The 11,822-nt window shown below is 44.6% G+C and overlaps 1 protein-coding gene across 1 annotated transcript in view; it reads left to right on the top strand.

The window, feature by feature from the left end:
• The window catches only part of NIPAL2 (NIPA like domain containing 2), a 132,921-nt gene extending 121,386 nt beyond the window's left edge, over window positions 1-11,535 (top strand). Inside the window, exons 9-12 of the mRNA XM_015405854.1 lie at window positions 2,337-2,425; window positions 6,456-6,519; window positions 10,835-10,929; window positions 11,283-11,535. Of these exons, the coding sequence (XP_015261340.1) occupies window positions 2,337-2,425; window positions 6,456-6,519; window positions 10,835-10,929; window positions 11,283-11,380 (346 nt within the window). The 3' untranslated portion in view covers window positions 11,381-11,535. The remainder of the gene's footprint in view (window positions 1-2,336; window positions 2,426-6,455; window positions 6,520-10,834; window positions 10,930-11,282) is intronic.
• Window positions 11,536-11,822: the final 287 nt, after the last annotated feature.

The raw sequence follows: 11,822 nt of genomic DNA on the forward strand, positions 1-11,822 counted from the left end.
GAGTGGGAATCGGGGCTCGAAACCGGGGGGAATTCCGCCCCCCGGGGGGATTTGGGACCCCTAACAACAAATGAGTAGTGGCCAGCTGCAGAGAGGATGGTTAAAACAGACAAAATCATCCCTCTTAACACCAGCAGATGTGCCATTGACCAAACAGCAGTTTCATTCCCCATCATCCATATCCTGTGGCTTTTTCCCACACAGAACTCCCAAGCCCTGGTATAGGCTTTTTGGTGGTCACAGGGAGCTGCTGAGGAAAGAGATGTTAAAACCCTAGGATGCAACTCTTAGAGTTTAGGTAGCACACAGAGATATACCTTACCCCAGTAATTCTTACAAGCCTGTAGGGTAGACAGACATAGTGCAGATGGAGCTCTCAGGATAAGAGATAGTGGTTTACTGAAAACTGCTTAATGAGATTGTGGTAGAGGCAAGATTTGATTCAGGGTTTCCCCCCCTAGCCACTAGACTAAACCAGGTCTCCATCCTTATGCGAAGTTGAAGAATTTGGATGATTTCCCTTGTTTTACTGAGCAGACAGCTAATTGCTGGAAATATCAATGGATATTATTACTTGTTTACACTTGGCAATTTTGGACTGCATTCAGACATCCTGTTAAACCATGGTTTGATAAATCTTTGATTTATTGTGGTATTTAAATGGACACTATACAACCAACTGTGGTTTGTCGGTGGGTGCTAAACTGAGATTCTGAGTAATAGTTTGCACCTGGCTTGTTGTGGTTTATACTAACTGTGGTTTACTGTGGAGAGCCAGTTTGGTGTAGTGGTTAAGTGCGCGAACACTAATCTGGGAGAACCAGGTTTGATTCCCGACTCCTCCACTTGCACCTGCTGGATGACCTTGGGCAAGCCACAGTTCTCTCAGAGCTGTTCTCTCAAGAGCAGTTCTCTCAGAGCTCTCTCAGCCCCACCTATCTCACAGGATGTCTGTTGTGGGGAGGGGAAGGGAAAGGAGTTTGTAAGTCGCTCTGAGACTCTGAGTGAAGGGCGGGGTATAAACCCAATCTCCTCCTCCTCCTCCTCCTCCTCCTTCCAGAAAACCTAGTTTGTTCAGTCGCACCACCCCTCTGAGCCTCCTGTATACAGAAGCAGCTACACGAAGCAACAGAAAACATCTAGCTGCTCCCCCTCTTTATTACTGATCAGACATCCTTGGGACATAACATCCATCTTCCCTTTATGACCCCTTCCAGCTTGTGGATTCACCAAGCAGTTTTAGCCTCTTCTGAGGGGAAATGTAAAAGGCAGTAGGACCAAAGGTCTCAACCACATGCTTTTATTTGGTTTGCCAATATGCACAATAAAAATCATTCCAGCAAAACCTTACAGTCGAAAGCAGATCAGAACCCACTTCTGCCATGCCTCCTTCCCCATGAAGACAGAAGAGAGTGAGTGAGTGAGTGAGTGAGTGAGTGAGGAAGCTGCCCTTAATTATATGCTCCTTTCCTTAGCTAAGGAAAATGGTGAAAGGTCAAGAAAGCAGAGACAATGAAGGCTGTAAAAGATTCATTCTGCTTCAGAAAGGGGAAAAAAGTATGGGGACAGGGAAGTTCTTTATTAAGAGCAACGAAGAGGATGTTAAGCTTGCCCTGGGCTTGCCTGTCCTTCCCCTGCCTATTTATTGCATCTGACCAAGAGCAGGTGGGTGGGATATAAAATGAGCCTTTACTAGCAGCCAGGCAATGCAAGAGAGATTGGGTGGGAAAGTGGCCTGATGACTGGTATTTTCTAAAAAAAATTGTGGTCCATTCCCTCCACATGTCTGAATTCAGCATTTGTTTGTATCATTTCGTACCTTGTAGTTAGTTGTCTGCTTTGAGTAGGCTGTCTTCTTTTGGGTACCCAAGCTTCCCATCCTGGTGGCTAAATGGCTAGGGTCATCACTTGCCATGCCCAGTGCTCTTGGGAGCTTGGGGAATAAGAGTCATTTTCTAAATTCCTGAATTTAACTTCAGGGGGAGGGGGGGTGCCCTGCTCTGTGAGCTGTCATTGCTAGCAGGCTTCCTCAGTCAACAAATACCCGACCAGCTGAGGTTTGTCTGATCCTCTCTCTCCTGATCTATGAAATATGAAAATCATTCTGTCCTAGAAGGCTTTTGAAGTGGGAAATGTTCTGTTTATACACTGATTTTTGTTGCTGTTATGATTGCTGTTGTTAATGCTATTTGTTTCATTCTGTGGCTTGATCTGTTTGTTTTATGAATTGTAAACTGCCTTGGGCGCTTTTGAGAAAGCAGAATGGTGGGATATAAATACACGATTATGATTTCTTCACTGTGCAAAGATAAAAGTGTTCCGCTTCCTTCTTATAGGTTCTTGACCCAAGCAGAGAAACTCTATGGAGCAACAGTAGTGGTTCCAATAAACTATGTATTCTTCACCATTAGCGCAATCGTGACAGGTTAGTGTCTACTTCTCAACCACAATATAAGCATCAGAACTGAGCAATTTGCTTGTGTATTGAATCAGGGTCCTTTTTCTTCTTTGGAACTTTTATGTGTTCATTTGTCCCTCCTTAAAAACAGCTTCTGAGTTCTCTCGGTTCTGTCACACATGAGTGTGTTCAGTAAATGGAATCTTGGTGGAGCTTTGAAGACAGGAGCCAGTTCGGTTACCATTAACTTGGATGGGATAAAGTAAATGGGCAGAAATTGATAACAGGGAAGTGGGACAAGTCTGTGGCTTCACCAGAAACTGGGGACCATACGGGTGAGGGGCAGGCTTACATATCACCTAACCAGTGTCTGTGTGTACACCCTTTTAGTTTTCTCCATGCATATGAATGGCTGTTGGCTACTCTTGTGATACAAATGGCTGCACTGAGGGACACGGTTGCAACAGGAGCAAAGCCTCCCTTGCTCCTGATGTAAGGGTGCCTAGTCCCCAAAGGGGAACTCCAGTACTCCCTTGTGTGCAGGTATGCATTGCCCTTCATCCCCCTAGGAAACCCCAGCCTGTCACAACAATGAGCATTTTTCTAGCATCATGCAATGGGCATGATGCAGCCAAACTTGATCACTTTTTAAGTCCCATTGATTGCAGTGGGAGAGAGTGTGCTTAACGTTCCTGTTGAAATCAACGGGACTTAAAAAGCGTTTAACTCTGGCTGGACAATGTTCAGTGTCCAGAGACCTCTTCTGAATGATCATAGATTCCAACGGGGACAAAACCCCAACACCATTGAAATCTCACTTTCTTGGGGTTGATATTCCCCATCTATCCTGTTTTAATACTTTATTAGAGGTACCTGCAGTGACTTACAATGAATGCTTTCCCCATGTGTATCTTGGCTCCTCGGTCTCTTACCTGCTAAAGCAATTTCGGCAAGGAAGCAAGCCCCTAAGATAACAACCAGCTGTGCTTTGCAGCCGTCGGCGTGTGTATATATTCTCTTTCAGCAGGCTGGATGCGCTCAGCTCAAGCAAAGGAATTAGAATGGATCCAAAGCCATTTTTAAGCTATTAACATTTTATCCTGGGTGAGAACTTTTGAACTGGATATGATTGAAAAGAGACTCCAATTCCCTAGAACTGTATGCCGTGGTAAGAACAAGCGAGCAGAGAGGGACCAATATGCTGCATTCACAGTCCGCCAAAAAGTTATTGTTACTATAACTTTTATGACCCCTTTAACACACACCGGGGCCTGCTCTGTTGTTGGTGTTTTTTTAGGAGATCTGCATACAGGAATTCCATTAGTTTATGTCCATTACTTATTCAGAGCTCACCAAAGCTTAAAAATATGAATTTGTTCAGCAGCTGGGTTTAAAATAGGCCTGTGCCGTATGATACCGAGGAAAGATTGACCCAGAACAGCTGTAATGATGTAACCAAATGGAGAATTTGATTCTCTGGGTGCTTCTGGGCCAACTCCTAAATATCCTTACTCATTCCGGATTTGATCTGAATAAGGCCCTATTAAAAACTTCAATGAAGGAGCTTGAGATTAGATCACATGTGCCCAGATTTGTTTATATGAAACAATTAACACAGCTATTAATTATTGGCAATGCAATAAAAGTGCTCCTGTGAAAATCCATTAATCTTGATATGGGCTTGCCCAGCTACACGTGGCTTGGACTTTTAGTAGCATGGGTTAACAAAGCCATAGGTGGGGGAAATAGCCATAAACTCATAGGATGCATACAGTCATTATTTGGGACTGGGGAGGACTCTGCTGCTAAAGTCATGTTGAACAGGTACCTGTCTTGCGGCCCCCGGGTCTTGAACTGCTGAACTACTGACCTTCCACAGCCTGCAGGGGGAAATAGCCATAAGCTCATAGGATGCATACAGTCATTATTTGGGACTGGGGAGGACTCTGCTGCTAAAGTCATGTTGAACAGGTAATCTGAAGTCTAGTATTTAGTTTCTGTAAGACAACAGGACCGACCATGTTTGAGTTAAACAAGGAAGCTTTAATAGGATTTATTTATATTTAGGGATTTCTGTGCTGCTTTTCTCCCAAGGGATCCGAAGTGGCTTACAGAAATTTCCAGATGAAACTGAACAATTGAAATAATGAAAGCCAATGAGCACCAGGCCTGGGCGGGTCCTCCTTCATTAGACTGGCAGGCCCCCAGGCTATGGGACCAAGAACACTTTGGCGCTTGCCCTTTGGTTCGTAACCGAGGGCTCGTGCCTTTGGCCATACCCAGCCATTATATGCCGGCAGGCAGGAATGAGACTGAGGCCGCGGTCACACGGACCTCTTACCGCGCTAGTTTTCCCGCAGTTCTTCTATCCGCGACATTTTATATCGCTTGGAGGTGGTCAGACGGTTCCTCTGTCTTCTGCTTCACTCACGTGAAGTACTGATCACACAGCGCGCCGTCCCTGCGGCGGCGCGGGGTTTGTTTTTTAAAAAAGAACAACAACAACAAACCTGCGCATGCGCTTTGGCGTCCATACAAACTAAAAAGACCAAAATAAAAGCTAGCGCCTGTTTGCACATGCGCATAACTTAAACCGGAAACACAAAAGGGGGGGTAGCGCGGTCACGGCGGATTGCTGTCCAGATACCAAAACCGCGGATACAAAGCACGAGATATCGGAAAACACCTGTTCCAACGGGTGTCAGAAAACGCAGATAAAAAGAGCGGAAACCGCGGGACTCAGCCCGCTTCGGTGCGGGAGGCGGGTTTGCCAATATGAACAGGAAACTTTAATGCACGAGGGATCAGCAGCGAAGCCCGCACTAAATGTCCGTGTGACCTGACCCTGAGACATGGTTGAAATATTTGAGGCTGGCAAGATGGGTTAATCAAGAATATACCAGAGATCAAAATTGCCTCCCCTTTCCATGTCAATCAGTGGGGCTGAGGCGAAGAGCATACTGCCTGCACCAGTCATATAGGCTCCTTCTTCTTTATTCCATGATTGATGGGCAGCTGGTAGCATCCATTCTCCTTTTTATGCAGAAGGAGGTCCCACTTTTGATCCCCAGCATCTCCACTGAAAAGATCTGAGAACTAGGCCTGTCTGTGTGAACCTGAAGAGCTTCTACCAATCAGCACAGACAGTACTGGAGTAGATGAGCTAATGGTCAGGCTCAATGTGAGGCAACTACGCACTGGAAAGAGCTTTAGATTTTCTTCTGGCAAATAAAAACCAGGTAACTGAAATGGATAGTGGCTCAGCTGAAATCATTATCCATAGATACAATGCCGATGGGGTTTGAACTTGTCTATTGTCGAAATCTTTGCTTCAGATATGTTACTGGAATACAAATGCTTTTTGTTTAATATTTTCCTTTCTGTGAATATGGATAATAAGCTTTCCTTTTGACAATCAGGTGTAGTTTTTTGAATTTAAAATGTATTTTGCCTTGCAATTCATGCCCTTCCTTTCGTATCATACAAAGGACACCAGTATGGAATATGCAGATTTATGTAAATACAATCAGTAACTTGATTAAAATTCTGACAGTTCATCAGCTTGAAAGTCTTTAGTTAGTCAGTAGCAATAATGAGTAACACTACTTTGGGGACTTTGAATTCTCTAGCACCTGTTGGGTTTGCATGAAAGCAAATATTCATATAGCAGAGTTTTAATTATCTCAGTAACTCCTGACACATATAGAACTTCTCACCTGAGTCAGCACAAATTAGAGCTGTGCTGTCAGTTTCCTTATCCTTAAGAGTATGCCTTACCCAGAATTATTCTTGTGATGCTCAATAACAATTATTCAATCAAGGCCTTATAACGTAACATGCATTTGCAATAATGATTTGCTCTAAACTAAAGATGGTAAGAGTTAGGTATATTCCCTCCCTGTTTGTAAGTGGTTTGGATGGGTACTTTGGATCCTGTCCTATTTATATGCAATTAAGAGCTAATTAGGAGAGAAGAGAGGCCCTTTAATTCCTGTCAAGGTTTATCTGCTGTAGTTCCAGTTTAAGAGCTGGACTTCTTGTTTTTGTCTCAATGCAGGAGCCATATTTTATCAGGAACTCCAAGGTGTGAGTTTGTTGAGTGGTTTCATGTTTCCGTGTGGGTAAGTAGTTTTTGTGGAAGTCTATAGCCAAGTTAGGGCTGATGCATGAAACCAGGTTAAGAACATATCAGACCTACAGCAAGAATCCAAAGATCCATGCGGCCAAGTCAATGCAAGGCCACCCTGGGAATTTCTGGATGTGCGTTTCTGACTATAGGGTCTTAGGATGAATCAGGAAGGCATGCCAGAGGGTTGCTTACCTTTCTGGAGTGGCATCCTACACCAAGGCCTGTGGGAAAAGGAGGGGCTCAGGAACTTTAGAGCATGAACAGCTCCATCAGTGGCTTCCTGGATTCCTCTAACATGAACACAGAGGAAGCGCAGATGGGCTATTGGCTGTGAGGGCAAATTTGCACACACATGTTCTGAGGCAATGGGCTGGATCCAGACTAAAGGCTATTCCTCACTCTGATGCTCATCACTTTTGTGTCCCTATTGCTTCAGGGTTCCTTCCCCCCCCCTCAATGAGTTTTGCTTTCTCTAGTAGTAACAGAGGGAGCAAAACACATGTGGGAAAGGGAGGGGGACCCAAAGCAATAGGGACAAATGAGTGAGAAAAATGAGAATGCAGAAGAGATCTCAACTGGCAATTTCCACTTATCCTTCCTTCCTGCTGCAGGCCTCACGGATGTCGTTCCTTGTGGTCTCCTATCCCTGAGGAAAAACAGCATTTTGTAGAGATCAGTGGTCTGCAGTGTGTGGGGGGGGGAGGCAGGAAAGTTTCATCCTGCTGATGGAAAACATAATCTGGATCCAACCCAATATGGATACCAGCAGCTGCGGGGAGGGGGGAGGCAACTCCAGGGCAAGAAATTCCTGGAGATTTTGGGGTGGAGCCTGAGGGGGGTGAGGTTTGCAGAGGAGAAGGGACTTCAGCAGCAGGATATAATGCTGTAGAGTCCGCCATCCAAAGCATCTATTTTTCTCCAGGGGAACTGATCTCTGTGCTTTGGAGACCAGTTGTAATTCTGGGAGAACTCCAAGTCCCACCTAGAGGTTGGCAGCCCTACAAAAATGCAAAAGCTTTGTGTGTTTGTGAGATACCACACTATAAATATATATAACTACATTTATGGTATACAATATCTCTCCACCCCCCAATAATATAAATCTCAAGTGGGTTTTGGAGAATATGGGATGCAGACCATTTTGATTAAAAAAGGCCGGTGGGTAGAATGTCAAGATCAGCTTCACACCCTCACTCTGCCATTAAGCTTGCTTGGTGACCTTGGGCCAGGTCTGTCAGCCTAACCTACCTCACAAGGTTGTTGTGAAGATGAAGGAGGGGAGACTGATGTACACTGCTTTGAACTCCTTGGAGAAATGGCTGGATGACTTTGTACTAAAATAAATAAAAATCTGAAATGTAAGGCTGTGGTTTCTGGATTCATCACATTTTCTCATAATGTTAGCAAATGAGAACCCTCTTGAATCTGGAAGGGCAGTTAACAGTTTGTACTAGGATTGCCAACTGGCCTGGAAAAAATGTCCTGTCCCTTTCCTACATCTTAGTGGTGGACTGTTAAAGCTTTTTTAAAAAAAATTACACTTTATTCTCCGGGGTCGTTTTGTAGAAAAAGAGCTAGGGGAACTCATTAGCATAACTCATTAGCATATGCCACACCCCCTGACATCACCAGAAGTGTGTCATAAGGCCACACACCCTGCCCCCAACGGTACTGGCTGCCGCCGCCGGCCTTGCAGCTCCACTGCCGGGCCCCATGAGTGGCCCGGCTGTGGACCTGCAAGGCTGGCGGGAGTGCAAGGAAGCCCCGCAAAGGCCCTCCCTGGCCCCAGGCAGGCAGGCAGGGGTGGGGAGAGGCAGGGAGGAAGCAACTTACCATCCCTCTTCTCCTGCCTCCTCCTGGCTGAATGAGGGCTGGAAGCGGGGCGGCCGGAAGCAGGGGGCGGGGCTTCGTCATGTGCCCCGCCCCCCATACCTCACCAGGGGGAACTGCGATCCCCCGCGATCCCCCCGAAATGACCTCTGTTTATTCTTCACCTTTCTCCCCAGTGGGGACTCAAAGCTGTTTATGTCATTCTCCTTTCCTCCCATTTTATCCTCACAACAACCACCCTGTGAGGTAAGTTAGGCTGAGAGTATGTGACTGGCCCAAGGTCACCCAGCAAACTTCCCTGGCTGAGTGGGGATTCAAACCTGGCTGTCCCTGATCCTAGTCTGACACTTAGTCTGACACCTAGTCTGACACTGAGACCACTGCACCCCACTGGCTCTTTTTTTAATGGCACAGAGGTAATACCATCCCCTGGTATGTGACATTTTATTAAGCCTCTCTTAAAGGGACAGGAATTTTTTACCCAGGCCAATTGGCAACCCTAGATTGGACACATCTCCTCTCTCCTTGAGGCCAAATAGAAGAAGAGACTGGATTTATACCCCCCCCTTCACTCAGAGTCACAAAGCAGCTTACAAACTCCTTTCCCTTCCCCTCCCCACAACAGACACCCTGTGAGGTACGTGGGGCTGAGAGAGCTCTTGACAGAAACTGCTCTTTTTCAAGGACAGCTCTGACAGAACTATGGCTTGCCCAAGATCGTCCAGCAGCTACAAGTGGAGGAGTGGGGAATCAAACCCGGTTCTCCCAGATTAGCATCCACACACTTAACCACTGTACCAAGGTGGCTCTCATAGAGGCTGGTATTTCTGGGGCACACATATAAATCTTCACAAAGCCACACCCTTCAATGTTCTGCACCTCACTCAAGTTATCCAAGTTCATCCAAATTGTCATGGTACTCTTTCAGCAGAACAGAAAGACCTACTAATTCTAGAGAACTTGCTTTTTACCTGTCAGGCTAGTAACGTCTGTTATTGTAACTACTTTTCATTTTTGCTTGACTCCTCCTCCACTGCCATTTTCAATTTAGGACCATCTCCTTTGGTGTTTGATATTTTCACACTGCAGACTTTATTGGTTTTATTCATTATGTGTTTTTAAATCTTTGATGTAATTGATGTTCTTTAAGTATTTTAATGAACTTTCTTTTTGTAGTTATATGCCCGCCTTGACTATTTTTATTCAAATCTATCTATTTAAAACTGTTCTATTCTGCTCTGTCTCCTCAGGCTCAGAGTGGCATTTTTGAAATAGAAATATGACATATAAATAATAATAATAGTAATTATAATAATTATAATTATAATTATTGATGATGATGATGATGATGATGATGATGATGATGATGATGATGATGATAAATTGCTGACTGGTGCTGGCTGTGTCAGTGTACCACCCAATTCATGCTGATGCTTTCTCCATGTAAATGTATCCCTAGCAGCTTAAAACTGGCCCTGAGAGACTCTGTGGTCTTCTGTATGTGCTGAGGGTGAACTGCTTTAATTCAGAACACTTTCTCCAAACATTCTGAGTAAGGCAGCCCACCGTGAGCACATACAGATGACTATGAGTCTCTTAGGGCCACTTTTAATCTGTGCTTGCCACCTACAATAAAATGGCTAAGGGCTCATTCAAATGCTGCCTTATTAGCTTGATAGTTGCTCTGGTAATGCCAGAAAACAGAGACAGAGAGCAAACAGTATTTGGACTATACTCTTCAGAGTCTAATGGGCCAGCGAGTCTCCAACTGACCTGGAAAAAATGCCCTGTCCCTTTTCTACATCTTTTAGTTTTGAGTCTTTACAGTGGAAAATGCTGTCAAGTCGCAACCAATTTATGGTTGTAACCAATTTATGGTGATCTCTCAAGGAGTTTTCAAGGCAAGAAATGAACAGAGGAGGTTTGCCATTGCCTGCCTCTGTGTTGCAAGCCTGGGCTTCCTTGGTGGTCTCCCATCCAAGCACTAACCAGAGTTGACCCTGCTTAGCTTCTGAGATCTGGTGAGAGCAGGTTAGCCTGGGCCATCCAGTTCAGAGCAATGGCTGCTTTTTTCCCTATCAAGTTGCTGCCAACTTACAGCAACTCCGTAGGGTTTTCAAGGCAAGAGTCATTCAGAGGTGGTTTGCCTGCCTCTGCATAGCAACCCTGGTATTCCTTGGTGGTCTCCCATCCAAATGTTGACTGAGCTTCCAAGATCAGGCTAACCTGGACTGTCAAGGTCAGGGCTATGGCTCCCATCACCACTGAGGAAAGGTCAGAAACAGCCTTCTGTTTCTGCCATGGAAACTTGCTAGGTGACGTTGGGTCTCTTACACACACAGTTGTTAGGATGAAATGGAAGAGACGAGAATGAGGTAGGCCTCTTTGGGTCCTCACTGGAGGGAGAGAGAAACAGGGTATAAATCAAGAAACTAACTAACTAAATGACATCATGATTTTTGACAATATTTCTGCAGGTGTCTTCTGTCATTCGTTGGAGTATTTTTAATCACCCAAAATAGAGGCAAGGAACATTTGACAAGTTTTTATATAGACTCTGGACACATTTCTGGTAAGTTTATTTCTGGAAATGTTCTGTCAGATATTCAGGCTGTCATCCCCATTCACGCATCTGAAAAACATCCACTAACGGAAAGGCTGAAAAGAAAAACCACATCAAATAGATCCTCCAATCGGTTTTAATAAAAATTGCTCTTCACTTAATTTTCCCCCCCTATTTCCAGTTGGGTTTTTTTTTTAAAAAAAATCTTGAATTATTTCCAGCCCATTGCCACAGACTAGCACAGCAAAGCAAACTGAAGCCTGTGGTGAGAAACCTTCTAAGGGGGAAATAATTAAACTTGTTAGGTTGGATTTATCATAGTTGCTCCAACTATGTTTTTTATTATTATTTTAATCCCACAGGACTGACGACGAGGAGAGGGAAAATCCAGCCAGAGTCAACCAGCTTATCCTATGGCTCTTTGCTTAATGAAGGTGAGTCTGTAAAGACTCAAAACTAAAAGGAAAGAGCATCTATTAAATGTCAGTTAACAAGAGAAACTGCTTATTTATTGGCTTCATATTCAACACCACCCTTTTATTACTCATGCTCATTGTGCGTCAAGTTATTTCATCCTGACAGCTCTTGTGGTGATTTAATCCTGTTTGAGGATCCCCTGGCTATTGCAAACACATTGCAATTTAACCCAGCTATTGTGTTCAAAGTGATAGGTCATTAAACAAAACCTGGGTGTTATGTTTATGCGGTGGTTCTTTTTCTGTGATCTTGCATTTCTCTGCAGCCGAGCCGTTCCTGTGCACAAACAATGCAGTTGGATCGTATCCATGTGGCCTGAGGGCCATTCTTACACCGACCTTTTCCCTCAGTTATTGACACTATTTGCTGTTTCTTGGTTCATTGGTCCCTCGGCGGCTAGATGGCATTCCTCCCAAACATGCGTT

This window comes from Gekko japonicus, unplaced genomic scaffold (genome assembly GCF_001447785.1).
Source record: "Gekko japonicus isolate JY-2015 unplaced genomic scaffold, Gekko_japonicus_V1.1 scaffold232, whole genome shotgun sequence".
In the NCBI taxonomy this organism is placed as follows: Eukaryota; Metazoa; Chordata; class Lepidosauria; order Squamata; family Gekkonidae; genus Gekko; species Gekko japonicus.